At 37.3% G+C, this 26,232-nt stretch overlaps 4 protein-coding genes across 4 annotated transcripts; 1 reads left to right on the top strand and 3 right to left on the bottom strand.

Annotated features, from left to right (window-relative positions):
- Window positions 1–5,242: 5,242 nt before the first annotated feature.
- On the bottom strand, window positions 5,243–8,785 carry LOC149262137 (uncharacterized). The gene is made up of 2 exons (XM_089375040.1): window positions 6,317–8,785; window positions 5,243–6,184 (listed from the first exon to the last, which is right to left on the bottom strand). Exons 1-2 carry the CDS (start codon window positions 8,783–8,785, stop codon window positions 5,243–5,245), a joined length of 3,411 nt encoding a protein of 1,136 aa, XP_089231166.1.
- Window positions 8,786–8,947: 162 nt separating this feature from the next.
- Window positions 8,948–9,568, bottom strand: LOC149262138 (uncharacterized). Its single transcript, XM_089375041.1, has one exon. It carries the CDS (start codon window positions 9,566–9,568, stop codon window positions 8,948–8,950), a length of 621 nt encoding a protein of 206 aa, XP_089231167.1.
- Window positions 9,569–10,345: 777 nt separating this feature from the next.
- Window positions 10,346–11,092, bottom strand: LOC149262139 (uncharacterized). Its single transcript, XM_089375046.1, has one exon. It carries the CDS (start codon window positions 11,090–11,092, stop codon window positions 10,346–10,348), a length of 747 nt encoding a protein of 248 aa, XP_089231172.1.
- A 10,368-nt stretch (window positions 11,093–21,460) lies between these two features.
- LOC149262140 (uncharacterized) lies at window positions 21,461–23,178 on the top strand. Its single transcript, XM_089375052.1, has 4 exons — window positions 21,461–21,720; window positions 21,871–22,357; window positions 22,618–22,817; window positions 22,899–23,178. Exons 1-4 carry the CDS (start codon window positions 21,461–21,463, stop codon window positions 23,176–23,178), a joined length of 1,227 nt encoding a protein of 408 aa, XP_089231178.1.
- Window positions 23,179–26,232: the final 3,054 nt, after the last annotated feature.

Raw genomic sequence — 26,232 nt, forward strand, 5'->3', positions numbered from 1 at the left:
AATTTGTGGCATAATGTCCGTGCTGGTGACAGTGAAAGCACTTCACCTTGGACATGTCCTGCTTCTTGCCTTTCGCACCGGAATGAGAAGCTTTCTTGTTCTTCCCCTTCTTTGCTTTGGCAGCCAAAGCGCAATTTTCTTCATCAGATGCCTTTGATGAAGATCCGTCCCTGGTATTCCGCCTGATCTCCTCCTGCACAAGATCTGACCAAAGTCTCTCCCATCCTGGCAATTTCTCCCGACCATTGACAGAGTCCTGATAGGAATGCCAACTCTTCGGAAGACCAAGGAGAGCCAAGCTCACCAAGTCCTCATCATCGACAGTCACCCCCACACTTCCCAGCTCATCCCGGCATTGAGTGAACTTCGTGAGATACTTGGGCATACTGTCTCCTTTCTCACACTTAATGTTTCTGAGTTTATCCTTGAGCGCCAACTTCCTCTGGTCGCTCTTGCTTTGGAATAAATCTGTCAACGCTTTCCACATCAAGTATGGAGAAGCCTTTCCATGCAGGCTGGATACAATGTGATCCTTCACGCCCTCCAAGAAAATCCTTCGACACTTTGCTGTCTTCTTTTGCCAAACCTCAACGTGAGCAACATCAGTAGGCTTTGGGACCTCAGCTCCTATGAACTCCTTCAGCCCATTTTCATCTAACATCGCCTCCATCCTGTCTTTCCATGCAATATAATTCAAGCTTCCCTCAAGAGCATACTCCAATCGCAATCCGTTGAAAGACATTTCAACTTTGACACCAAGAAAACACTGCTGCAAATTCAAATTCCACCAGCTCAAAACTCAACTGCTTCTGATCTAAAATTCGTGAGAACAAAGTATTTCTCGTACAGAGATTGACTGTATGGGCTTTTACCGGATATCTCACCTTCCATCTATTTTTACCAACATGACCAATCATCCACAAATAGCATCCTGCAACTTATAGACCATGATCCATATGTGACTATGTCTAAAAATAGACTTTGCGCCAAAAATAGCCTGCGGGCCCAATTAGTGAAGGCGACTTCTTTTCACTAAGCTCCATCATCTTGTTGCATTTTCAACACATACTTGGCTGGCACAATAAATTTAATTTTTATATTGATAATTACAATTATAATGTATAAATGAAAGATGTGCGTGTGTAGGTGTGTGTGAGAAATAATGTAACAAGGGAACAAAAAGGAGAAATATAATAAATATGAAAGTTAAAATGAAATTGAAGAATGATTAACAATAAAAATTAAAGAGAAAGTTAACTAAGTGAAAACGAAGGGGGCAGACAAAAATGAGACAAACCAAAGAGAGTATTGTTGGGATAAGTGATGGATAACAAGCTTCCAAGACCGACTTAACATGTAACCATCTCCCCTATTGATTTTGTTAGGGTGTTTTTCGATTTCGAGAGCTTCGTAAATGATTCAAGGTTTATGGCATATGTCAAGATCTTAACTTGATCAAATAGGATGTTGAGTTTTGAATGAGTGCTCGAAAATAGATGAGTTAGAGATGTTATTATGGGTGGTACCAACTATGTGCTCTTTGAGGTGGGCCCAGAAGGAAAGATCAATTTGATTGATGTAGGATTTACTACAAGAGTAGGGAACCACATAAATGCAAAAAGATTGAAAGGGGTTTGATTTATCCTTGGGTGACCAGAATAAGATACCCTAGTCAACAAATCACTAACACAAATAAAAGGAAAATAAAGTCCTAACTTTGGGTTAAATACAATTTAAAGTATCAGGTACTACATACACCCATCCCTTAGAAAAATCTAATTCCAAAGTTATAGTTAAGGTGATGATGAGGCAACCTTGATGCACAAAATTTTTGTGTTTTCTCTAGTAGCACATTTCGTCCTACATTTTTGACATAAATTACTTGGAATGCATTAATAATACTAGTAGAGATGACATCCTACATCATGGGTAGATTAGGTCATAATGAGATTCAATAAGAAATTATCTTAACCTTGTCAAGTATCTCAATGACTCATAGAAACCTAGAAAGGGTTATGCATCGTCTCTAAATGGTATATGGTATCACATTCCTTTGCAGTCTCACCCATAAGAAGATCATCTCTCCTAACAAATAAATTTACTAACCCTAAGGGAATCAACATGACTTCGATGTCAATCCCTTTTCTCTTTTATACATGATCTTATTGCTAACTTAATTTCCTAACTTATAACTAATTTCAAGAATGTCTTCCCAACAACCTTATTAGTTCTTAACAAACATGTCTAATGTGCATTATGTTTTCTAGTTCAACTTTCTTTTATATCTATTAATATTGGGTGAACGACCACAATGAAATTTCAATTCATAACCCAATTTTCTTATAAGTGTAGTGCATGGATTTTGCATCCTTACACTGAAAGCCTTTCTGATACCTCCCAACATCTAAATACAAATTATTACGATTGATGTTTCTCCCTTATTTATTCTAAATTTACCTAAATATAACCCTATAAATGTCTTTTCCCATTTGATGTTTAAGAAAAGCGACCCTTTTTATTGTATTCCTAAAACATTATTTACTTTCATTCACTCCTTGGTTTGTTTTTAGCTAATACTTATCTTTTAACATTAGTGCTTAATTAGATCCCCTCGGATCAATTAAAAATATCTTTTTTGAAATTCTTAATACCTACAAAGTCATTTTAGACTTACACAGATGTCAAAAAGGATTTAATCAACACAACATATCCAAGTCTTACGAATAAACATTTATATGTCACGAGTGAATAAAAAATCTTTTTCCAATAAAAAATTCACTAATTATTTAAAGCTACAACAAAAATTTAACCTATAAATATGAAAATTGATATTAAATTCTACATGATCCTAATAAATCTCTACCAAATACCCAGGATTAAAATATAATCCCGTTCACGCAAGCACCTAAATTACATGGATGTATAGGTTATCCGTCAACTTCCTCGAAGAAAGGACTTACATTCACAATCGTGTTGCTTCCTTTGCTCAAATGCTTTCCTCCCATTCACCAAATTAAGTTTAAATCTTAGCTTTTACCATGCGAATATTCGTAGGATTCTCTCGTTCCCTACGCATCCTTTATTATCCCTGCTGCTGGTTAGTATAACGTATTCAAAAATATATTCACTTTTCAATTAATTTTTGTTTGACTAAAATTTTATAAAGAATATGTAAAGTGGACATTAGAATATATAAATATTTCTTTTTTAATTATTAAATTAAATTTATTTAATTTTTTATGAAAAGATATAAAGTATTCAAAAATATTTTTATTTTTCAATTGATTTTTGTTTAACTAAAAGTTTATAAAAAATATGTAAAATGAACATTAAAATATATAAATAATTTATTTTTTTCAATTATAAAATTAAATTTATTTAATTTTTTATGGGTGCAGAGAAGAGAGGTTCTTATTTAGTAATTACTTGAGAGTTGGCTTTATTTGGTACACCATTCTGTGAGTAGATTGCATAATTTAAAATGTGACAAATATACCTTGCAATATGCGCCAGATTTAAACGTTCTTTGTATGTTATTATCAATATGAGCGTCCTTAGCTTGCCACGCCAAATGTCCAAATAATGTCCATTTAATTATGGAACCCATCACATAGATAAGCTACTTCAGAGCGAACATGTGAGAGGATGTGCATATATGGCACTAAGATTTTAAGATTTTTTTTTTTTTTTTGTAAGCTGAGGCATGATTCTATTACTATAAAAAGAAAAAACTATGTATATAAACATGGCGTCACCCGCCCAGAAGGGAAACCGGGTGGCCTTCGAAAGTATATGACACCCATCCAAAAGAAGTAGAGTTCCAGTTTATCAAACCTGATTGAAAAACCCCCTATTCTACCTAGAAACATACTATGCATAGCTGTAAAGAGAATCGATATCAAAAATACAAAAAAGTCATATAATAACCTCCATAATCTACGGCCTCATGACAACATCAATCTTGGTATCAGGTTCTGTCTTAACTATTCCATTGTCTTTGAGCAACTGGATCAGCTGGTCCATCTTCCTATCCTGCATCATGAGAGTCATTTGAAGATTCTTCATTTCTTTTTTCAAGTTCGCTTGGGCAAGCTCCACCATTTCACCTGCGATTTGCTCCAGTGCCCTGGCAAGTAAACGTTTCATGCCCCAATACACATGTAGGGACTGCTTGTAGAGGGACATCCTCCCTCGGGTATGGCCCAGATCAGGAAGAAAAGTCTCCCAATCTGCCATTTCAGGGTCCGATTGGTCCTGCAGCGCCTCTTCTTCCAGGTGGTCTATAATCCGGCGAATATGGTGATGAGTTTCATTGACGTAAGCATCCTCAGCTTCCTGCAATTTCCGCCGCATGTCCTTCTTACCGCGCTTCCTGCCTGAAACCCCAGCACTGGAGCCTTCCTCATACTGTTCTTGGTGAGCTCGGGACTTACCATGACCCCGTGCACTACCGCGACCCCTTCTACCTCGACCGCGACCACGGCTTCCAGGAAACTCCTCATCGTCGTCATCCTCCGAACGTCCAGCATCCTCCCCAACATCATCATCTCTGGCGCCCACTGAACCAGAGCGCTTCAACCATTTTCCTACTTTTCCCCCCGAGGTCGGCCGTGGTGCCTGCTCCGCAGAATACTCCCTGCTATCTCCTTCCTGGTCTTCTGACTCATCAGAGCTGTCCAGGTAAATGGACCGCAAAGTTTCCTCAACCGTCCGTTTCCCTTTCTCCTCCAGAGCTACCCCCTGACTGCGCGTTTTCCTACCCTCATTTCGAACTGCATCCATACTCGTAGGCGGCGTAGACAGCAATTGCCGAATTCGTTTCTCAGACGGACCCAATTCCACCCTACACTGCGCCAACGTGAGCACCGAACCTCCCACTCATTGGTAGTCTTTATACAGACAGAGCCCTATTCCTCTACAAACATGCAGCATAACCCGTCCATGCAACAATATACCTCTGATCGACCACCTTCCCTTGTTATTGTTAGTTAGCTCCCAGCCCTGTTCATTATTACACGTCGCAGGACTAGGGCCCTGATGTGATAGGCTTCTTGGCGTCGTGATGCCACCGCACTCCCACCTCTGTACCCTCCCTGCATTCGGCCTTGGGATTGTCATTTCGTCCCATAACTGCATAAATGCGTTCTGCCAAATGGGAATTTTGACAGTTTCATCCATGATCCCACCGCATTGTTCATAATTGTTCCATTCTGCGCGCCTCCGAATCATTATGTAAAGGTTCCTAAGCCGTCCTGTCATGCCCGATCGCCTCATCATTATCCTGTCGTAGGATGGTGGCCAACTCAGCCCACCATGGATCCGCCTGTAACACACCCCAGCATCCATCCATCACCCGGTTGGATTCGCCACATGCCCAATTGGCTAAATAATCGGCCGCCCTATTTCCTCGCCGCAATACATGATTGAGTATAATGTAATCGATCTGCCTCATCTGGCCTTCAATATCCTGTATAATGGCAGCTATCCGCCAGCTCTTGGCAACGTGGTCCCATGTTTTACCCTGCTGTAATTTCCTGAGCATTTCAATGACCATTTGGGAATCGCCTTCTATGACGATGTTTCGGTATCCATTCCTTATAGCAATGCGGATGCCATGATAGACCCCCCAGAGCTCCGCCTCATTATTGGACATTTCCCCGCCCCATTCTGCATATACCCAACGCGAATCCCCTCGACTATCGTGAAAAATCCCGCCCCATCCTGCCTCCCCAGGATTGCCCTTTGAGGCACCGTCGAAGGACAATTTAATTTGATTATCACCTGGGAAGCGAAAATAATTAGGGCTCTGCATACTATATCTAGGACACCTATCAGTGTTGGGGTATAACATCGTAAAATCAATGTTTAGTTTGGTTATGATTCGCTGCTCTTCCACATTCAATTTCCAATCTTCCTCTCCCCAAGACTCGGAGAGGACCGTTTCTTTAATCGACCGGCAAACTACCTCCCATATTCCGGCCTCACAGCAGCTTCGATCCTTGAAAATTCGACGATTTCGTTCTTTCCACACCTCCCAAATTACAAAACCCAGCGACAGACTCCAGAGCCTCCTTACAAGTTTGCTATGAAAATGCCCCGCTCCCCATTGTATAATGGTACCCCTAAGACTGTCAGGATCCCTATTCAAGTAACCGAAGAGAGCCCGAATTTCTTCCCACAGACTCTGAATATACAGACATCGATTCAACAAATGTTCCTGTGTCTCAAATTCCTTGTTACACAAAGAACACCGGGATGGTCCAATCATGCCACGTTTCTATAGGTTATCCCACGTCAAGATCCTACCTCTACACACCAGCCATGCGAAAATTGTAACTTTAGGCCACCATTTAGCATCCCAGATCTTTTTCCAAGGCGTTGGGTCAGCGATTCTATCCTCCTTTGTTAACCAATAATAGGCTTCTTTGACCGTGAACATACCTTGCATCGCTTTACCCCAGCGTAGGATATCACTGCCTGGACGTATCTTAATTTTCCTCGAATCTAATTCTCTGATATACAATTGTTGCGTCTCCGGAGCTATTCGCGCATGCCATTCATGTGGTCGCTTCCAGACTCTCCACACTTCATTCAACTCTGCCTGGCGCCAATAATCCTTAACATACTGCATTCCTTCCTGCTGCACCTCAGCTTGAAGGTCATGTAAAATTGGATGTCTCTCCAACTTTTCCTGCTGTTGCCATCCATCCGTCCAGAACCTCGCTAAATTGCCTTCACGGATTTCCCAGAAAGCGAAGTCCCGAACCAGATCTTTGTTATTTCTTGCGAGTTCCCAGATGTGTGACCCTCTTGGAGTTTCGGCTACCCGAAGGCGTCCTGCCACTGAGCGCGGCATATTGTATTTGTGAGTCCATATTCGTTTCCAGATATCCATACCCCCCTGCACCCATCTCCACCACAACTTCACCCCTAAAACCTTATTGACAAGCTCCAGATCCCTGATACCAAGGCCACCGTCCTCTTTCCTCCTGATGACATGTTGCCATGAAACCAAGGTCCATTTTCGTTGCTGAGTTGGTCCTCCCCAGAGAAATTTACCGAAGATTTCCCTTAATTTACAGAAAACTCCCTTAGGAGCCGGCATTATTGACAGCGGGTATATAGGAATGGAGAGTAAAACGGATTTTAAAAGTACTACCCGACTTGCTAAATTCAGCACGCGAAACGACCAATTTTGCAATCTTTTTTGAATCCTATCAACTAGATTTTGCCAATTCTTTATCCGCTTTGAATTAATATCTAACTGAATGCCCAAATACCTGGTGGGAAGTTCACCCTGTCGGAAGCCTAGCACACGAGTTAAATGGGCCTTAACAGCTTCAGGTGAGTTAAAAATAAAAGTACAAGATTTATCGTTATTCACCGCCATACCTGAAGCACTCATAAAACCTTCTAAGACATGTTTGAAACCCCTTACCTCTCTGAGTGATGCTTCTCCAAACAACATCAAGTCATCAACAAACTGCTGATGTGTGATGATTAGGTTCTCTCCCCATAATCGAATTCCTTTAATCCTTCGGGCCCTGACCTCCTGCTTAATTTTTCTGCTTAATCCTTCCATAGCCAAGATGAACAGAAACGGCGAGATTGGGTCCCCCTGTCTGATACCCCTTGTGGCATTAAACGTATCTGAAGGTATCCCATTAATCAATATTGAGAAATTCGGAGTGGAGACCAGGTTAATGATCCAAGCTATCCATCTGTTATCAAAACCAAAAGCTTCAAGAACCGCTCTTAGATAATCCCAATTCAAACGATCATATGCTTTAGATAAATCCAGTTTCATGAGCATCCCTTTTTTCTTCCTCTGTTTTAAAGAATGTATCACCTCCTGGGATACCACAATGCCATCCAAAATTTGCCTACCCTCCACAAACCCAGTCTGCTCAGGCGCAATCAAAGTGGGTAGGAGTGGTTTCAACCGTTTCACAATCACTGTAGATATAATCTTATAAATGACGTTACACAGGGCTATGGGCCTGAAACCCTGTGGTTCATCAGAGGCTGCACTCTTAGGGATCAAAGTGAAGAAAGTTGAGTTAATACCTGGCCATACTTGCTGTCTGATCCTTGATTCCTCCACCGCTTCCAGGATATCTTTACCTATAAATTTCCAACTTGCCTGGAAGAATTCAATGGTATAGCCATCCGGACCCGGAGCCTTATTTTTAGGCATGGCCATCACAACTTCTTCTACCTCTTCCATAGTGACTGCTCGCATTAATGCCTTGTTTTGGTCTGCTGTAACGATTCTTGGTATGTCTCTACATATATTACTAATAGCCTCCCTTCTATCCCTTTGAGTTTCTGTGAGCACCTCCCGAAAATAATCCACTAAAGTCTTCTCAATACCAGCCTGCTCCACCTCTCGTTCTCCCGCAGCATTCTTGAGAGAAAAAATCCGATTCCGCTGCCGATGTTGAACCATAGCTTGGTGAAAAAATTTGGTATTCCGTTCACCGTCTCTTAGCCATCTTACCCTTGATTTTTGGCGCCATAAAATCTCCTCCTGTTTACGACGTTCCTCTAACTGACTGATTAGACATCCTTCCTCTCTACTTGTAGCTTCATCTCTACCGTCCAATATTATTTTTTGTTGTAGAGTCTCCATTGCTCCTTCCAACCGCTGCTTAGCCTCCAGAATATGCCCAAATTCTGTTCGATTCCAGTCTTTGATGCGCTGCTTGAGTGCCTCAAGCTTCAGTTGGACTGTATGCATGCTTCCTTTTCCTCGACTAGTACACTGACTCCACCAGGTTTCCATTTTCTGAACAAATTGGGGATCCCTCAACCAAAAAGATTCAAAGCGAAAAGGCTTTCTCCCGTTTATCTTCTTAATATCTACCTCCAACCGAATTGGCCAGTGATCTGAGCCAATGCTAGGGAGAATTGTAGCTTCTATGTAGACATCCCTATTTAAAATTTTCTATGATAACAAAAATCGATCCAGTCGAGAGGCAATTTGGCTCTGTCCTCCACGTCGGTTATTCCAGGTATGTACACCATTGGTTGTATGTATGTCTACTAATCTTAGATCCCTAATCAAATCATTAAACTCCTCCATAAGTGAATCTTCTCTCCTAACCCCTCCTCGCTTCTCTCCTAAATGCCTAATTAGATTAAAATCCCCCCCAATCATCCATGGAATGTGCGGAAGAAGATTCCTCATAGTATGGAGGTGCCTCAAGAAAGCCTGCTTGTCTCGATGATTATGAGGCCCATAAACCCCCGTGAACAAAATCCTTTCCCCCATCCCAACTAAACGAAACAGACCTGAAAGAATTCTAGGAAGAGAATACCAATGCTCAAAAATTACCTCCTCTGGATTCCACAAAACAGCCAATCCCCCTGCTGTCGCTATTGCATCTAGAGCCATAACCTCATATCCGAGTTTCATTTTCTTAACAATTTCTTCCAGCTGTTGACTTTCCATTTTCGTTTCCTGGATTACCAGAATACTTGGCTTGTCTTTCTTTACGCGTTCCTTCAAATATCGCTGCTTCCCTTGACTATTAAGTCCCCGTATATTCCAGCTTAAAACAATCATTTAAAACTTGCGAGGATTTGGTAGGAATACCTCGGAGAGAGGTATCACCTTTCCAGAGTTTACCAAATTCTCGCCCGCTACTTGAATGGATTCGTTCAGCGTTTGTCTCCCTTTTTTCCTACCAGGCTTACCTTGACTATCCCCTTCCTGAGTGTCATATACCAATCTCGATTCTAAACAGCCAGCCATCTTCTCCTTATACCGTTGAAAGGTTTCTTTAAATAATTGTTTCTCATTCTCTGGAATAAACCGTTCATCCAATTTTTTCCAATCAGTAAGTAACTTCTTCAGGATGAGTTCTTCCTCAGTACCCACTGCTTTTATAGCTTCCTGCCCCTTCTGAGTTGGAGCTATAGGTTTATCATCTCGGGCTTCGGCCTCGCCTTCCGGTTCTCGACTTGGGCTTCGACTTTTCCTCTTGCCATCCTTGATAATTTCCATCGGCGCAGTCACGGTGATCTCCTGGTCCTGTACAATTAGGTTGGTTTCCATACCCTGAGTTCCTTCATCAACCTGTGTTTGAAGAATAGTATACTGATTTTGACTTGCAGGGATTGTGTTTCGTTCCTGGGTGTGGATTTTAAGATGCCCAGGAGGAGGTCTCCTTTTCCTCTGCACCTCTTGAAACTCAGATACTTCCCCAACTATCCCCGCACGTGATCGAGTGCCATCAGGCGTATCCTTTGTCACCGGCTGTTCATTGCGTTGTGGGCAATCCCTCATCGGCTGTTCGTTACTTTGTGGGCAATCCCTTGCAAGGTGACCATAAACATGGCATCATCGACAGCGAAATGGTATATGCTCATAATCAATAGGTTGCTGCCAAATTTCATCCTGATACTCAAGCTCAATAAAGTCTGGTAAAGGGGCTGAGATATCCATATACACACAAATCCTCGCATACGATGTATATTTACCCCTCTTCGTGGTCTCAGCCACCTTGACAAAGGAGCCAATTAAATTCTCTATTCCTTCCAATATCTCTAGATCCCAAAATTCATCTGGTAACCCAAAGAGACGCACCCAGAGCGGGGCAGCCTTGATCTGTTCTGCATCCGGATTATATCTATCCTCCCAATACCGCATAAATAATCCCGCATTATTCATAAAATAGGGTCCCTCTTCAAAAACCCTGGCCTTGTCCTGTAAATTGGCAAAGATGATGGTAAAGAACCCCTTAGCACCCAATTTGAGATCAATATGGCCGCGCGGTTTCCATCTCTGTTGGATCCATGTCAATAAATCCCTTTCAGAAGGCCAAAAACCTATGAATTTACAAATCATCGCATGGTCTCGCATATAGCAACAATAATCCTCCAGTTTGTTATTCGGGATTATGTACCTTGGCTTTTTCTGTGCCCTTGGAAGGCATTTATTAATCAGCCTCGCTTGCCACTGATGCCCCATGACGGGCGTATCATCAACTTCTTCTGCCAGCCGTCCTTTCCCTCGAATGGTGCTCGGTTGACCCGCCATAACATCCCGAAAGGAGGGGATTTCACCCCTCCCCTGCCGTGCGTCCATTGCTACGCTCAAGCAGCACAGAGATCTCAACTGCGAATGACTGACCAAAAGTTGTCCGGAAAAATAGCACAAGTGTCCCCTTGTGCTGAATTGCCTCGTGCGCCTTGTGCTATTAAGATGCAGAGCAAAACTAGTTCGAAGTAATTTTTTTGATTCATGTGTATTAGATCAAAATAAATATGGCAAATTATTCCTATATATATGTCATAAGAAATATTAAAAAAAAAAAAATTCTGGTTAAAGTCGAAGTGTTTTATTTTAAATAAAAATAGTATTTTCAAAAATTGATTTTTTTACTAATAATAACAGTATACTAATTTTAACAAATAAATTAAGAAAAATAATATAATAAGTTAAAGTATTGCTAAAATGGTTTTTCTTTATTTTGTGGGTTGGTGTTGTTATTATTTCAAGTTGACTTGTTATAATAAAAAGAAGTTTAAAAAAAATCATGTTTAATATAATTATTTTTGTTTAGTTTAAAAAGTTTGGAAAATATTGGTTTTTTTCATTTTGTTTGCTAGACTTGTTTCCAAAATTGGTTTTAATGTCCAAATAATTATTGTGTTATCAATTTTTAGAAATAATATAATGTCGTAGTTGAAGTAGTTTTGGTCTTTCTTGGGATATTGGCGAAAACAATTTTGAAATTGCTGGATTTATTATTATAGGTTGCTAAATGTCTCTATTGTACAAATTATTGGTTAACTTCACTTCTGATAATAATGTATTGTTAAGTGAAAAAAACATAACCTTGAATCTTTTTATTGGTTTACTTCACCTATGGTAATAATGTATTGTGAAGTGAAAAAACATAATATGAAATCTTTTTAAAATATAAAAGATGGCTTCTTTTTTTATATTTTATTTTATTTTATTTTATTTTATTTTAAAGCGATATTCTGTATTCTTAGTGATATCATTCTTGTACATTGTTATGCGAATCGTGAATGAGTTTCTCTGGTTGTCCAATCAAAATAATTTGGTGCACTTTGTTTAGTCGTTGTAACTTGCGAAAATGTATTGGTCATTTTTTCCAATAACCAATGCTATCAAAGTGTATGTATGTAGTTAGTACAATATATCACAAAGAAAATTTCACTAGTCAAAATTCATTAATTAAACTAAGCGGCAAAAATGTATTAGTCATTTTTTCCAATAACCAATTCTATCAAAGTGTATGCATGTAGTATAATATATCACAAACAAAATTTCACTAATCAAAATTCATTAATTAAACTAAGTAGTGTATGTATGTAGTACAATATATCACAAAATTTCACTAATCAAAATTCATTAATTAAACTAAGTCGCAGGGAAGGCTAGCTATATGGCCTTTTTATTCATGCCGCAGTAGGATATTACACATTTGGAAATGCATTGACGCCAATTTATTTATTTTGTTGGATTATTTTAAATCTATTTTTCTACGGTGTAATTGGTTGTCTCAACGTTCCTTTTATTAAATCATAATGGCATGCTTGTACTCAGGTGGGTGTACTGTTGAGTCCAACATTCATAACGATGACCATGTATGTGGGACTTGACTTGATATTTAATGAAGTTGGAATTAATTCTTGGTTAGAAAATGTTATGGATTCTCAGTCCTAAGGTCCATGCTCATTTTTTTTCCTTTTGGGTCTCTTTTTTTATTTAATACAAATTCTTTGGAATGTATCCGGTAGTAGATTTTTTTTTCTTTGTTTTAAACCCGAGGTGGCACTATTATCAATGTGGAATCACTTACGATCTCACCCTAGACCTGTCCTGTCAATGAATCAATGGTTGCAATTTTCTCTGGTTGAGCGATAGGGTAACTTCCTTAGGGGTCCGTTCATGCCTTGGCTCATTTTTGCAACTCCTCATGGCGATGCTAGTTTTTGCTGGCTAGGGTTTTAGTGTTTGTTGCAACAGGAGTCTTATTTAGGTTCTGCAATGTTATATTCTTCCATACTAGAGTTTTTCCATCTCCAACCCAGCTCAAATATTCAAGGAAGCTTCCTCCCCTTTTTCTAACTAATTATCTTTTTTTTTGTTGCCCTACGACAAACAATTTTGTTTCCATTCCACTGAATTTCCTAGAAACACTTCCGGCTTTTGATTCAAGTTCCCTAAGCCCTAGTAACAGTCTCTTACCCCATCTCTTTGGTGACGGAAGAGTTTCTTCTAAAAATATCAACTACAAGGTATCGTTAGGCTCAATAGTTTTTATTATTTTCTCGTATTTGTAGCCCTAGGTGAGCGTACCTCTGTTGACTTTATGAAATTGTCTATTCCAAGGTCTATTGTAAATTTTGCAGCAGGGCACCGTCAAGAAGACTAGTTGATGACGGCTACACACAAGTTTCATAGAAATGTAATTAAATTATCTATTATTGGGGTCGATTCGCCTTGTTTGCATTTTATTTGCATTCTCTTTGAAAAATGATAGCTTAGCGAGGGAATAAACATATGGGTATTTTTCTTCTGAGTAAAAACTATTTCGTTATAGGTTGTCTATTTGTCTTGTCCACTGCAAGTTCTTTTTCCACCTCGAAAGTTATATGTGTGAGTACATGAATACCCATTGCTCCTAGTTCTTTTTTTTGCCTGCAACGCCACTCTGGTTAATAATTAGTTTTTTTCAAAATTGTTTTCCAGATTTCTAAACCTTGTCGGCTCTAATTCAATAGGAAGAAAAGCAAGATTATGGGTTGTAGTGAAAAAAAAATTGTTCCCATTTAAGAGAGCTCGGGTTCGAACTATGTAGAAAAATTTGTTAAGACAGTAAAGACCTTGTAATTTCTACTTACATGTTTCAAAGTTCCTTTGAGATAGGAAACATAACGTTAAAGGATATATGACGAGTGTAGATCATTGAACATGTTTATGGATTAAACAAGGTGGTAGTAATAAAAATAAAAATAAAATTTATCTTCGTTAACCATTATTAATTTAGAGTTCACCAATATAAATTATAAAGTTTTATGCAAAAAAAATTTAACATATTTTTAACTTTACGGAGGGAACATTCACTCCACATTTGTTATTAAAATAAATTATCTTTCTCTTTTTTATGTAAATTGTTTTGAGAGTTTAAAAATACATGGTTATTAAATATAAATTATCTTTCTCATGTAAATTACTTTGAGAGTGAAGAGCTCTATAGTGTTTAATTTGTAAAGGGGGTTTGTTGATGGATAAAAGTGAATACTAAGTTTGCCATATCCAACCTAGAAAGGCTCTCTAGTTCGTCGGCAACCCCACTCCATTGGCTTATATTGTTATATTCTAAGAGAAAAATTTAATATCATATTGTAAGATTTGAGTGGTTGAAGTAAGAGAAAAATTTAATATCAAATTGTAAAATATGAGTTGTTGAAATTATAAATGAAAGAGAGGCAAAAGACCAAAATGACAAGGAACTTTTATAGTTGGAAAGTTACCCAAGGAACTTTATAGTTTACCACCATTATCATCTAGAGCTACCTAGCTATAAAGATATTAAAATAGTTGTAGTACATGGACTTTGCACATTATCCAGAAGCGTTTTATAACTTATAACCTGAAAATTAAAAGTAATACACCCTATCCCATTCTCCTTATAGAAGCAGGTCTTTCCCCTATTGAGAGCCTAGCTATGCTTAGGTTTCTATTGTACAAGCACAAAATCAATAACATAGACGATCATAGACTTCCTAAGCTAGCTTTAAATTCTAGCCAAAACCACCTAAGGCTCAATCGAGGGTGGCATAAAGACACAAGGGCCTGGTTAAACTATTGGGAGATCAACGAAAATGATGCATTGCAAAACATAAATAACATTAAAGATATTGTTACTTCTAAGTTCAAAGAAAAAATGTGGTGTGAGAAAGATTTAGCAGCTAAAAGAAAATTAAGTTATTATAAGAAGGTCATCAACCCCACCCTAGAAGATCAAAAGTATCTCTCTATTTTAACTAGCTCAAAGAAGAAAATTAATATAGCAAAGATTAGAACGAATTCTCATGAGCTCCATAGTGAAATAGGTCGTTGGGCAGTTCCTAAAACGCCATGGATGGAAAGGATCTGCCATATATGTGAGAACAGGAACATCGAGGATGAAAACCACTTCCTCTTAGAGTGCCCCGCGTACAACCACATTAGATCTCAGTTTCACAATCTTTGTTACAATACTAACCTTCCTAGCCTTTTACAATGTCAAAATTATAGTGAGCTCGAGAGGCTTCTCTCCAAGCTTTTTGAGCATAGGAATGAAATCTTAAATCAAAATAAATAATTTGTTTCTTTAGGTCCGATAGACCATTGTTTGGTCTCAGCGGACGTTAACCATAATCATCATCATTATATCTTAATATATTTAATGTTGGGAGATCATAAGTGACTTTTGATCTTTTGTAATGATGGATGGTATGTGTTAGCCATTCTCTTAGTATTAAACTTAGGTGTAGGCGCATTTTATCTCAATTTAAGGATGTTGTTAGATATTATTTATGATTTATTAATTTATTTAATAAAAAAAAAGTTAAATTAAAATAATTTTTACAAAACGTAAATCAATATGGAATTGTGGATAAATTTGATTTTATTATTTGGGTTATGCATTTGGATAAAAAGATAAATGATCAATAGTGTGAAATCTTATGAATCATTTACTTTTAACAGCTCTTATTACATCCAATTAATCATTATCAATTCTAAGCTAAGATAATACTTGTGCACAATCATATCTTACTGGTTTGAAACCGAACCAAGAGGAAACATTTCTAGCCATATGAACTTTTGGGGTTAGAAAAAACAACTCCAATTCATAAAAAATTCACAAAAAAACACCTATAAAACTTTACAAAACCAATTAGTTTGATTGAGTAAAAATGTTGCAAAATTAACTTAGATATTTTACATGCAAAAAATAAAAAGACTGAAAAGTCATTATTTATTTCCATTAAAATATAAAAGCCAAAACACTATTACAAGTAAATGGGATATTTAAATATCATGAAATCCAACTCATTACAATAAATTTCCCATGGCTAAAAATGTCTCTATTCTATTGAGGGTTGCATCCTCATGCTACCAAATCTGCAAATGCATGAGTATACTCAAGTATGTAAATGCATGTCTTATAGATAACGTCAATACATGTCTTATAGATAATGTCTAACCCTGATCTCTCACCACTCCAATAATTTTGCTCTTATGCCATGCTAATGATAAATAAGCCAATATGTCACCACTTCAATGATTTTGCTCTTATGACTTGCTAGTGATAAATAAACCAATATGTTAAGAAAATATTGTATATATAAGTTAGCTTTGAAGCAGATAATTAGAATATGCATGTTACTTTTCGAAGATTAATAAGTGATTCCAGCACTTCCAAGGAGATGGACCTTTGGAGTGTAATTTACGTTTAAATAATCTCACAAGTCATTTATTTGAATGGAGTTGTCAACCTTCTCATTATTTATTTGTGAAAAGTATACCACATTAAAAGAAAAAGACATGAAAAATGTTCCATGCGTACTTTTCTTTATTTTTATTTTTGTTGTTTTATCCGCACGCATACTAACTTTTATTGTTTTATCCACACGCGTATCAATGATGTTTAAGCTAAGAAAATGGAAAAGTATAAGCTAAGAAAATGGAAAAGTATACCACATTAAAAGGAAAAGACCTGGAAAATGTTCCACGCATACTTTTTTTTATTCTTATTTTTATTGTTTTATCTAGGCAAGAGGTAACCAGCCTGCCATAGGGCATTAAATGCCCGTATGGAGGCCGACTCTACCATGGATGTTCATACTCGAATCCATCTCCTCATGCCCGCATCCATCGTCATGCCATCGTTTATCCGGCCGGCCGTCCGCATCGCGTCATTCCTTTTCCGGGAACGCGGGACCCACCACCCCCGAGCTGGCACCGGATCATTTTTCAAACCTGCCCTCGCGCCAAAAGAGCCATTTTCATCATTCGCGCTCCCGTTCGAAGCTGCTCTGCTCTGCCTCTGCAACCCGACGGGAGGAAACATCGCCCGCGCTCACAGTTGCACCCACCTCGCAGGCAATCCCGGGCGCTCACAGTTGCACCCACCTCGCAGGCAATCCCGGGCGTGAGGTAAATTAAAATTACAGTAACAATGGATGCGCTAGTTCATCAGCTTTAATTTACAATGTAGAGGGCACTAGCGCAGATCAAGAATGCAGATCAACTTAATTACCTGAAAGAGAACCCCTCTGCTTACAGAAAGTAACCGAATGTGCTAAAAAAATAAATTGTTTTGTGACTTGTAGTTATATATACTGCGCAAAGTTGTCATTCAAATGTCTAATAAGTATTAAAATCAGGAATCAGCTCAATATATAGCAAATGGATTTTCAATCGGATAATAATTTGCAGCTGAATTAGGTGAATTTTTCAAGCATAATGAAAGTTTTACTATAAGCAAGTCTCATATCTTATTGTACAATTTTCCTATTCTGAACAGAGTTTGAGACCATTACCTATTATAAACAGAGTTTCACATTCATTAATTTGAAATTTTGAGCCATTTCTAATGTCTTATTGTACCATTTTCCTCTTCTAAACAGGGTTTGAAACATTGATTGATCAGAAACCTTGAACTTTTGTTTAAAAGTAAAAGCATTTTCTTTATATAGGGAAAAGAGGACACTTTATTTTCCAAGATAATGTTTTTCTTAGTTTTTAATAGAAAGCTTCTTACTCATTTCAATGCTTTTTAATATTCAGCTATTTAATCATTGCAATCTAAAGGAAAATGTTAAGGCAAGTTAACCAAGTGTATGGTTGATGAATCTTACCCATGTTTTGAATTGTGTCAATGCAGCGAGGAAACTGGAGCCAAAAATTGGTTTGCAAAACAGGGGTTAGAGTTAGCAATCCCTATCAACAATATTTCAGGGGAAGTGAAAGCACAAAGCAGGTTATGATTTTGTTTCAGGACCAATATAAAATTTTATGGCTGCATATTATTTATTTTGTTCTATCTTATGAAATGCCTTTTTTCTTTGTACCAAAATTCTGGTAGAACCTGTCACATATCTGCTATTTCCCACCTGAGTAGCTTGTCCAACTTGGTTCTTTATATATTCATTCTTTCTGTCAAACTGTGGAAATAAAATAACTAAAGACTACCTTTCTTATAAATGATGTGTTTGAAAATCACCTAGATGCATAAGAGTTTACCAAAACCAGATAAAGAGCCTACTTTACATGCAGTAATGCCATGGTACACGTTTATTTTAACCGGCTCTCTGAGGCCCTCTTATAATAACAAAAAATATGTAGTGTGACCTTTGATGAACAAAGTCAAATAGATATTATATCTTATGGAGATTTAAACTGGGGAATCTATACTTACAAAGTGGAATTTCTTGATTTTGCTAAATTTGAATTATTACAAGAATCTCATGCTTCTATTTTTTCCTGCAATTCATTCATTTTAGTCCCGCTCTTATGCATTGACAATATCTATCCATTGCTTCAACCAGATGACATAACTCAATATCAACCAGCGACAGTTTGGTTGAATGTACATGTTTATATTTCTAATGTCATTATCTATTGTTTCATTTCACAATTGTGGAGTTTTGTTTTCATCATCTTGGATACTTACATTTTTCTTGATATGTATGAGTACTCTGTTTTTTTTAAAAACCAAAACTTAATCATGTCCTCTTCTGTGATATATGTATCTAAATCATTGACTTTGAACAACATTTCTTCCACTGAGATTTGGTTTTTACAAGCCATTGTACAAAAATTTAGAAAAACAAAGACAAAGCTAATATTATTGCTTCTTGGCAAAGATGATGTAGATCCATCAACAAATCCAACATATGGTTCCCTCGTAAAAAGCTTAGCATTTGTGAGGAAATTTGTTGTTGGAATCATGGTTCCAAAGGACTACATTTGCTCGGTCGATACAAACTTGTATTTAGAAGCACCTACAAGTATTCTACAAGATGCACACTCTACAGGGCTGGAAATATTTGCTGCTAATTTTTCCAAATTATAGCTATGACCCAGTAAGGGAATATCTTCAGTTTGTGGACAACAAGAATTTCACATTTAATGGCATCCTAACCGATTCCTCTGTAACAACATCAGAGGCTATAGGTATGAATTTCTTTCTACTTAACCTCCACCAATTTTTGAAATTCGTTATCCATGCCCACTTGGCCAAAGAGGTATTAGTTTATTTCTTTAAACTTGCAGACAATGCAAACATCAATCATCATAATAGTTATATCAGTGCAATATTTAGCAGCCTATGTCCAAGCCTTTTTTTATGGTGCCAATCCATTTCCGCCATCAAAACAACGATTTAAACACTCCCACAGATTTCCCCAAAATTTTCTCACAAGATTTTGTCCAGAAATTCATGGTGTGGACAAAATTTTGGGGTCATGAGACAACACCCAAAAGTTTTGAATTGCAAATTTTGGGAACATCTAGGGTGGACAGTAGCAAAGTCAAACAATTTATGTTTTGTACTGCAGATTCTGCGAACATCCAAGATGGATAGCAACCAAGCTAAACAATTTATGTTTTGGATTGCAAATTCTGCTAACATCTAGGATGGACAGCAGCAAAGTCAAACAATTTACATTTTGAATTGCAGATTCTTGAAATATCCCAGAGAAGTCAAACAATTTACATTTTGAATTGCAGATTCTGAAAACATCTAGGATGAACAACCCGGAAAGCAAAACAGTTTGTCTCTCAACATCAAAGTGCAAAGATTTACCTAGTTGCTTTCCAGATTCCCAGATATTTTAAAAATCTGCAATCCAAATATAAAATGTCCCAAAGACATCATTGGAAATTCCGAAAATATCCAAGAATTTGATAATCAGGAATGAATTGCAAATTCTGGAAATTTCCAAAAACATCCTTGGAAATTCCAAAAATATCCAAAAACTGGAAAGTCAAAAGTGAATTGCAGATTCTGGAAATGTCCTAGAATCTAATAGTGAGGAAAGAGATCAATTGTTTGACATTAACCTTTCTGCTCCACATAAATTCAGGCACACCCCAACGCTCAAATAGCTGACGAAACTCTGTTCAAAAACATTTCACTCGGGTATTTCTAAATTTAACAAAACTCTGAGTTCGAAAACATTTCACTTGGGTATTTCTAAATTTACCTGCAACGTTGATGTTCTCAACGATGTACAAAACATTATCCTCATTGATCTCTAACTAATTTGCCTATCTATGTAACTGACTTGCCTATCTTTCGGAATACACATGCATCCTAGTGGTTCACTCTCTATTGCCAGTTTAAAATTTCTGCTGTTGTGGACTCAATTTTCTGATGTGTGCATGAAATGATTTCAAGACAGAAAGTTTGTTTCTACCACCCACCAACACCTAAACAAATCCCATCATCTCTACTAACACAACATATAATAAAAGATGCATCATTACAGTAATATTTCAGTCTTGAAAACCTTGTCATGTCTGCCTAGAAGTATATTTTAAAATGGCATTTTCGAACAATAATTTCTGAACACAAGCTAGGGATACCTTTCAGTATAGCCACAACTGGAGATGTTGCAGGAGCCAATTGTTTTTCCCTCTGGTATGGAACTGCAGGATAAATGGAAATCAGTCAAAGCCATTGTGAAATCAAACATTATAACATCATCTTATAGCAGCACTAACTTTTCATACTAATATTGTGGAGTTAGGACAATTTTGACACCTTCATAAACAATACACTTCAAAAGGTAGCATATATGGGTTTGGGAACAAAAACATTTCCCATTTTCATAGGACTTTAGCGAATGCAGCCAGCTACTCCTTGGGTTCAAACAGTTATGTTGGTAAAACTCAAAACTCAGAAAAGTGCTTATGCAACATCTACTAAGTAGCTTCTGTGCAAGAAGTTCTTGTTTCAGGGATTTGGATAAAGAACAATGAGGTGGGGAATCTTTGCAGACGACTTGGAGCTAAGAGATTGAGGGTTCTGTTTTAAATTGAGATACATAGACAGAGGTTTCAGTAATAGGGTTGGGTCTTCAGAATATAAACCCATGTCATGATCCATATTTATCAAGGAGTTGTTGGATTTTCTTTGCAACAGATTTTGCATGTTATTATGTTTCTTTCAGCAATGTATTGATTATACCAAGATGAAGCATTTGAAAGTCTATAATATTGTTTTGTGCATGGGTAGGAAATATTGAACGGGGGATAGGGAATTATTCTCTAAATGTGTTTATATCTGGTGGGGTCTTGAGTGTAAATTGTACACACTACAAAAAATTGCATTTCAAGTGGTGTTCAATATTTATAGCATGAACTGTTGCTCATATGTTTAGTCAATATTCGTGTTCCCTCATTTGTATAGGGATTTGAAGAATGAAGAAGTGGGACTTGATCAATGAGTTGGAGGTTGAGGACCCAGAAGGAATGATAGAGTTTTCAGCGGAAGATTTGGCATGGACAGAAGTAGATGGAGACCAAGTCGTGATTATTCCATATTGTCGACTTGAGGATTTTATAAGTGGAGAGCAAATGAGGGAAAGTGCACCTACTCAATTTGTTGCTAAAACTCGACGAATTAAAGATGTGAAGGATATCAAGAGGACAAATTCTTCAACATATCTAGAATATGTTGTGTGAGTCTCTCTCTCTCTCTCTCTCTCTCTCTCTATATATATATATATATATATATATATATATATATCTATGTAATTTTGATTTTAAGTTCACTATGTCAAACATGCATAAATATTTTATTTAATTTTTGGTAAATTCTTGATCACCAGATATTGGTGTGCCTATGGTCCAAATCATGTACAATCCAGCAATGTAGCTGAACCTGGATCTACAACCAAAAAACATCTTCCACGTCACAGCATCAAAGTTGGTTGTCAGTGTCACTTTATTATGCGACGACTTGCTCTTAGACCAAATGATGTTGTTCTAATATATACAGCATGCAGACATATTGATGACAAAAATGTGGTTTGTCATGGTATTGAGGCAAATGACATGCCCAAGAAATTCAATTTTGCGCCGCATTTAACAGAGAATATACGAACTACTATTGAAGATTTGGTTCGTGATGGTTTTAATGCTACGATGATCTGGGAAAAATTTATCTTTGATTTAAGGTATGGATCTAGTGAGTTCTTCATAGGGGCACCTCGAGATTCTTTCATGACAAGAAAGGATGTGTCAAACATGTACAATAATATCAAGAGGCTGGAGTATGTGAAGCATGAAAATGATCTAATGAGTGTGGATTGTTGGGTTAGTGAGTGCCCAGAGAGCTTTTTCTTCTACCAACAACAAGATGTTGTTAAAAACATCCCTTTGATTATAGGCATACAAACTAAGTGGATGCTTTCAATGATGGTGAAATACTCACACAACAACATGTTATCAATGGACTCCACTTTTAGCACTAACAAATATGGGGTAAACATATTTACCAAAACTTCATTTATTCAACTTTATTTCAATGTCGTCCTCTTATATGCTTATAATCTTGTTTTCTTATTGTAATGCAGTATCAACTGTACACCATAATGGCTTTTGATGATCATCACAATGGGATTCCAGTGGCATGGGTAATATCATCACGGAATGGTACTCCTGATATTTGTAAATGGATGTCACAATTATTTGCAAATGGGAAAAAGGAAAACCCAGATTGGCATGTCCGAGCTGTCATCATAGATGATGCAGCAGCGGAAATCAAAGGATTAAGGTGAACTAGCTTTTTCTTTTTAGAAGAGATAAAAAGCAATAATGTTCAAGGATATTCTCTTATAATGTTATATTATTTCAGGACTTGCACAAACTGTACACTATTATTGTGTGTATGGCATGTCCGTAGAGCGTGGTTGAAAAATGTTGGAACTAAAGTCAGGGGAAAGGAAAATAAAGTCCGTATCTTCCATGCTCTAGGATTAATCATGCATTCGTGTGAAGATGATGCATCTGTGCAACATGAAATTCAAAGTTTCTTTGATGAATTCAAAGAAGAAACTGTGTTTTTGGATTATTTTGCAACCAACTGGTTAAACAACAACAAATTATGTAAGTTTCTTAAAGTTGCATTTTATTAGTTTATTTTGTAATTGACCATTTTCTATTGTTTCTTCGCATCTAATATATGTTTTTTTTCCAGATATGTGGGCAAAATCATATAGGGACTTCCCACATTCTAACCAGGATACTAATAATGCTATCAAATCTTATCACCGGTATCTAAAGCAAAGGTACCTTTGTGAGAAGAACAATGCGTCCCATAGAAGGGTGGATTGGTTGTTGCACCTATTATTAAAAAATGTTGAGTTGTATTAAATTTACATGCAACATCTAAAAAAAGCTGGTTTTGTCCGAGCTTCAAAAATTGAGCAACAAATAAATTTAAGTAAGTGCAAAGCAAAGAATATCCTAGATGAAGATTGTATGGCTGATGTTAAAACAAGGAAAGTGAGTATTTGGTTCGTAGCCAAACTATGGCAACTCATGATACATGGTATCATGTCATCTATAAAGGGCTATACCTAAACTTTTGTAATTGCAAATGGGCCCTAAATGGCAATATTTGTAAGCATATATTAAAAGTTGAGATGGTAGTGACTAGCAATGTTCCGGGGGGGAATGAATTGCCTAATGTCTCCAGGTCTATTACAGAAAGACCTGGATATTTACTAGATTTAAATGAATCGTTTGTATTCACCCTAGAAATTGAAATGAACCTTCCAGCTTCTCCTTCCACTGATTCAACCATTGTAAGGCCAGATAGTGCCCTAACAATCGATGAGGAAATTAAACTTGTGATGTCATCAACTCATAAGAGATTGAGGGGTTTATTAAATAACACCCACAACTTTGGAGCAGGCATATGCACTAAATCAATTGGTAAAAAATGTAAGCCAAGAGTACAATAATAAGAAATTTGATGTTGTAACTCCATCCAAGGTCACTACCAAGAGGCGACATAGTTTCTTGAGCCCAACAAAAAAAAGGGGGCAAAGTGTTCCTACGTTGAAATCAAGAAAATATGGACCACAATTTCTAAAGGTTGGACAGTGTCGTGGAAGGAAAAGAAGCATGAATGAACAATTGGAGATTTCTTCTACAAAAGAAATCAATCTGGACCACACATCTAGAAGGGTATAAGGTTCTATTTTACAAAATACTGGTATGGAAATATCAATTGATGTATCATTTTATGTGAAATTCAAAATATCATTATCTCCATTGCCTTCAATGCAATTGCATAACAATGTGTTTTTTTTTTGTTACAGCTGAAGATTCCACATCTCATAATACTTCAAGTTGTCAAGTTCGTTTATTTCATGAGAATAATGTGGATCCAAATATGGGGGGTTCATTGATTCCTTTTCCATTTGATTCACCACGTCCACCTCTCCCGTTTGATCATCGAACCCCCTGGTTGTTTCCACCAATTGCACCAAATTCATTCATTGGGCAGCCTACCTCAACCCATAACATTTCGGTTCCACACCCTAGGGTGATGCCCCTTATTGTACAACCAGTCGGATTGTATCGCTGCTTGCACTCTATACAGGAAATAGCGGGTGAAGAGAACAATCAAAGTGCCAACAATCAATGGCGAGATGACAAATATTTGAGCTGATGTTTATTCATGGATATAATATGGGCATAACCCTATAAAGGGCTCTCCTAATCCAAGAACATGTTGTTTGCATGATGGGTTGAAAATGTTTCTGGATATGTACAACATTATCTAATTTCAATTTTGTACGATTATCGTATTGAGCTATTGAAATCTTTTTGTTGAACTCAAAGCATATAAAATCTCAGTGTAAATGTTGGCTGAACTCTAACAAACTCCAGGAAAAGGTTATTTTCCTTTCCTTTTTGGATAATAGTATAGTGTATTATACATAAAGGCAAAATTGGAACTCTTATATATCAGGCTGTCTCATTATTGTAGATGTTATTTTGGCATGTTGCTTCAATACAAAATGAATTTCAGTGAAAATTGGTGAAAATTATTGACATGCTCAAAGTCAGTCCTTTGGTGTCTGGAAATGATTGAAAATTGTGGAGTTGGAACCCATCTATGCATACTCAATGCTATGTCTTTCAAGTCCAATGTGTCATGACTCATGAAGGAAGGATGGACCTAGCAGGATAAAAACATTAATTGTAGAGCTATGTTGCAGGAAATGTACCCCCTGCATACCAGCCACATTTCGGTACAAAAACTCCAAAACACGGCTGAAACATGCCTAAAATACATTTCAGTGGGGCTGAAAAAAGTATCTTATTGCTTCTTACTTTTGGAGTAAAAACTGCGTGACCAGAATTTTGGATCTGAAATAAAAAGGTATCTTTTAAATCATGAATCTATATTCTAAACCATAATGTTAAAACTGAAAATTTCACTGTTTACTAATTTGAGGGGTCACATTGCCATCACATTTCTGTTTCAAATTCAGGTTTCCATTTCCCCATATCATGTAGCTTAGTTATAGAGGTATTCCTGCTTCACCAAATTTCGTCATCCAACATTTTCCTTGGTCGTCCATGGCCACATAGTAGGTGTATTGTCTCTTCCATCTTATTTAGAGAGATCCAGTTCTGCCATTAGGAGACAGTTCACATATGGTGAAGAAGGAATCTAAACCCCTTTAGCCATTACTTCCCTTCTAAACTTATTGGCATCCTCTAATTTAAAATGACCATACTCAAAAAATTCTCTCTCTTCTTGCAAAATAGTATACCATCTAATACTTTGTTTGGAGACAGAGTTTAGTCCAATTCCTAGCCTGTCCATTTTTTGGTTGGCAATGGCTAGGAGGCCAAAAATTTTGGCTCAAACAAAGGGTGTTAGAGCTAGCAATCTACACGTTGGGATTTTATCATCTGGTAAAGAATTCATTGGTTGAGTTAATGCCTTTCTTGAAAAACCTTAAAGTTAAGACCTAGGGAGACTCGAACAGCAGCTTGCCCTCAAACTTCACAAGAGGGGACCACCACAGCTGGTGATCATTAAATGACATGCCATATCTGAGAAACTAATCCTTCTAGGAAAGAAAAATCTTAACAGCCTCACAAGCCTTCCAAATGCTCTTCAAACCACAGTTCATCTCGTTATCAGTTACCACAAGGTGAGTTTC

This window comes from Pinus tabuliformis, chromosome 6 (genome assembly GCF_031772625.1).
Source record: "Pinus tabuliformis cultivar Carrire ecotype Pingquan chromosome 6, CPIR1, whole genome shotgun sequence".
In the NCBI taxonomy this organism is placed as follows: Eukaryota; Viridiplantae; Streptophyta; class Pinopsida; order Pinales; family Pinaceae; genus Pinus; species Pinus tabuliformis.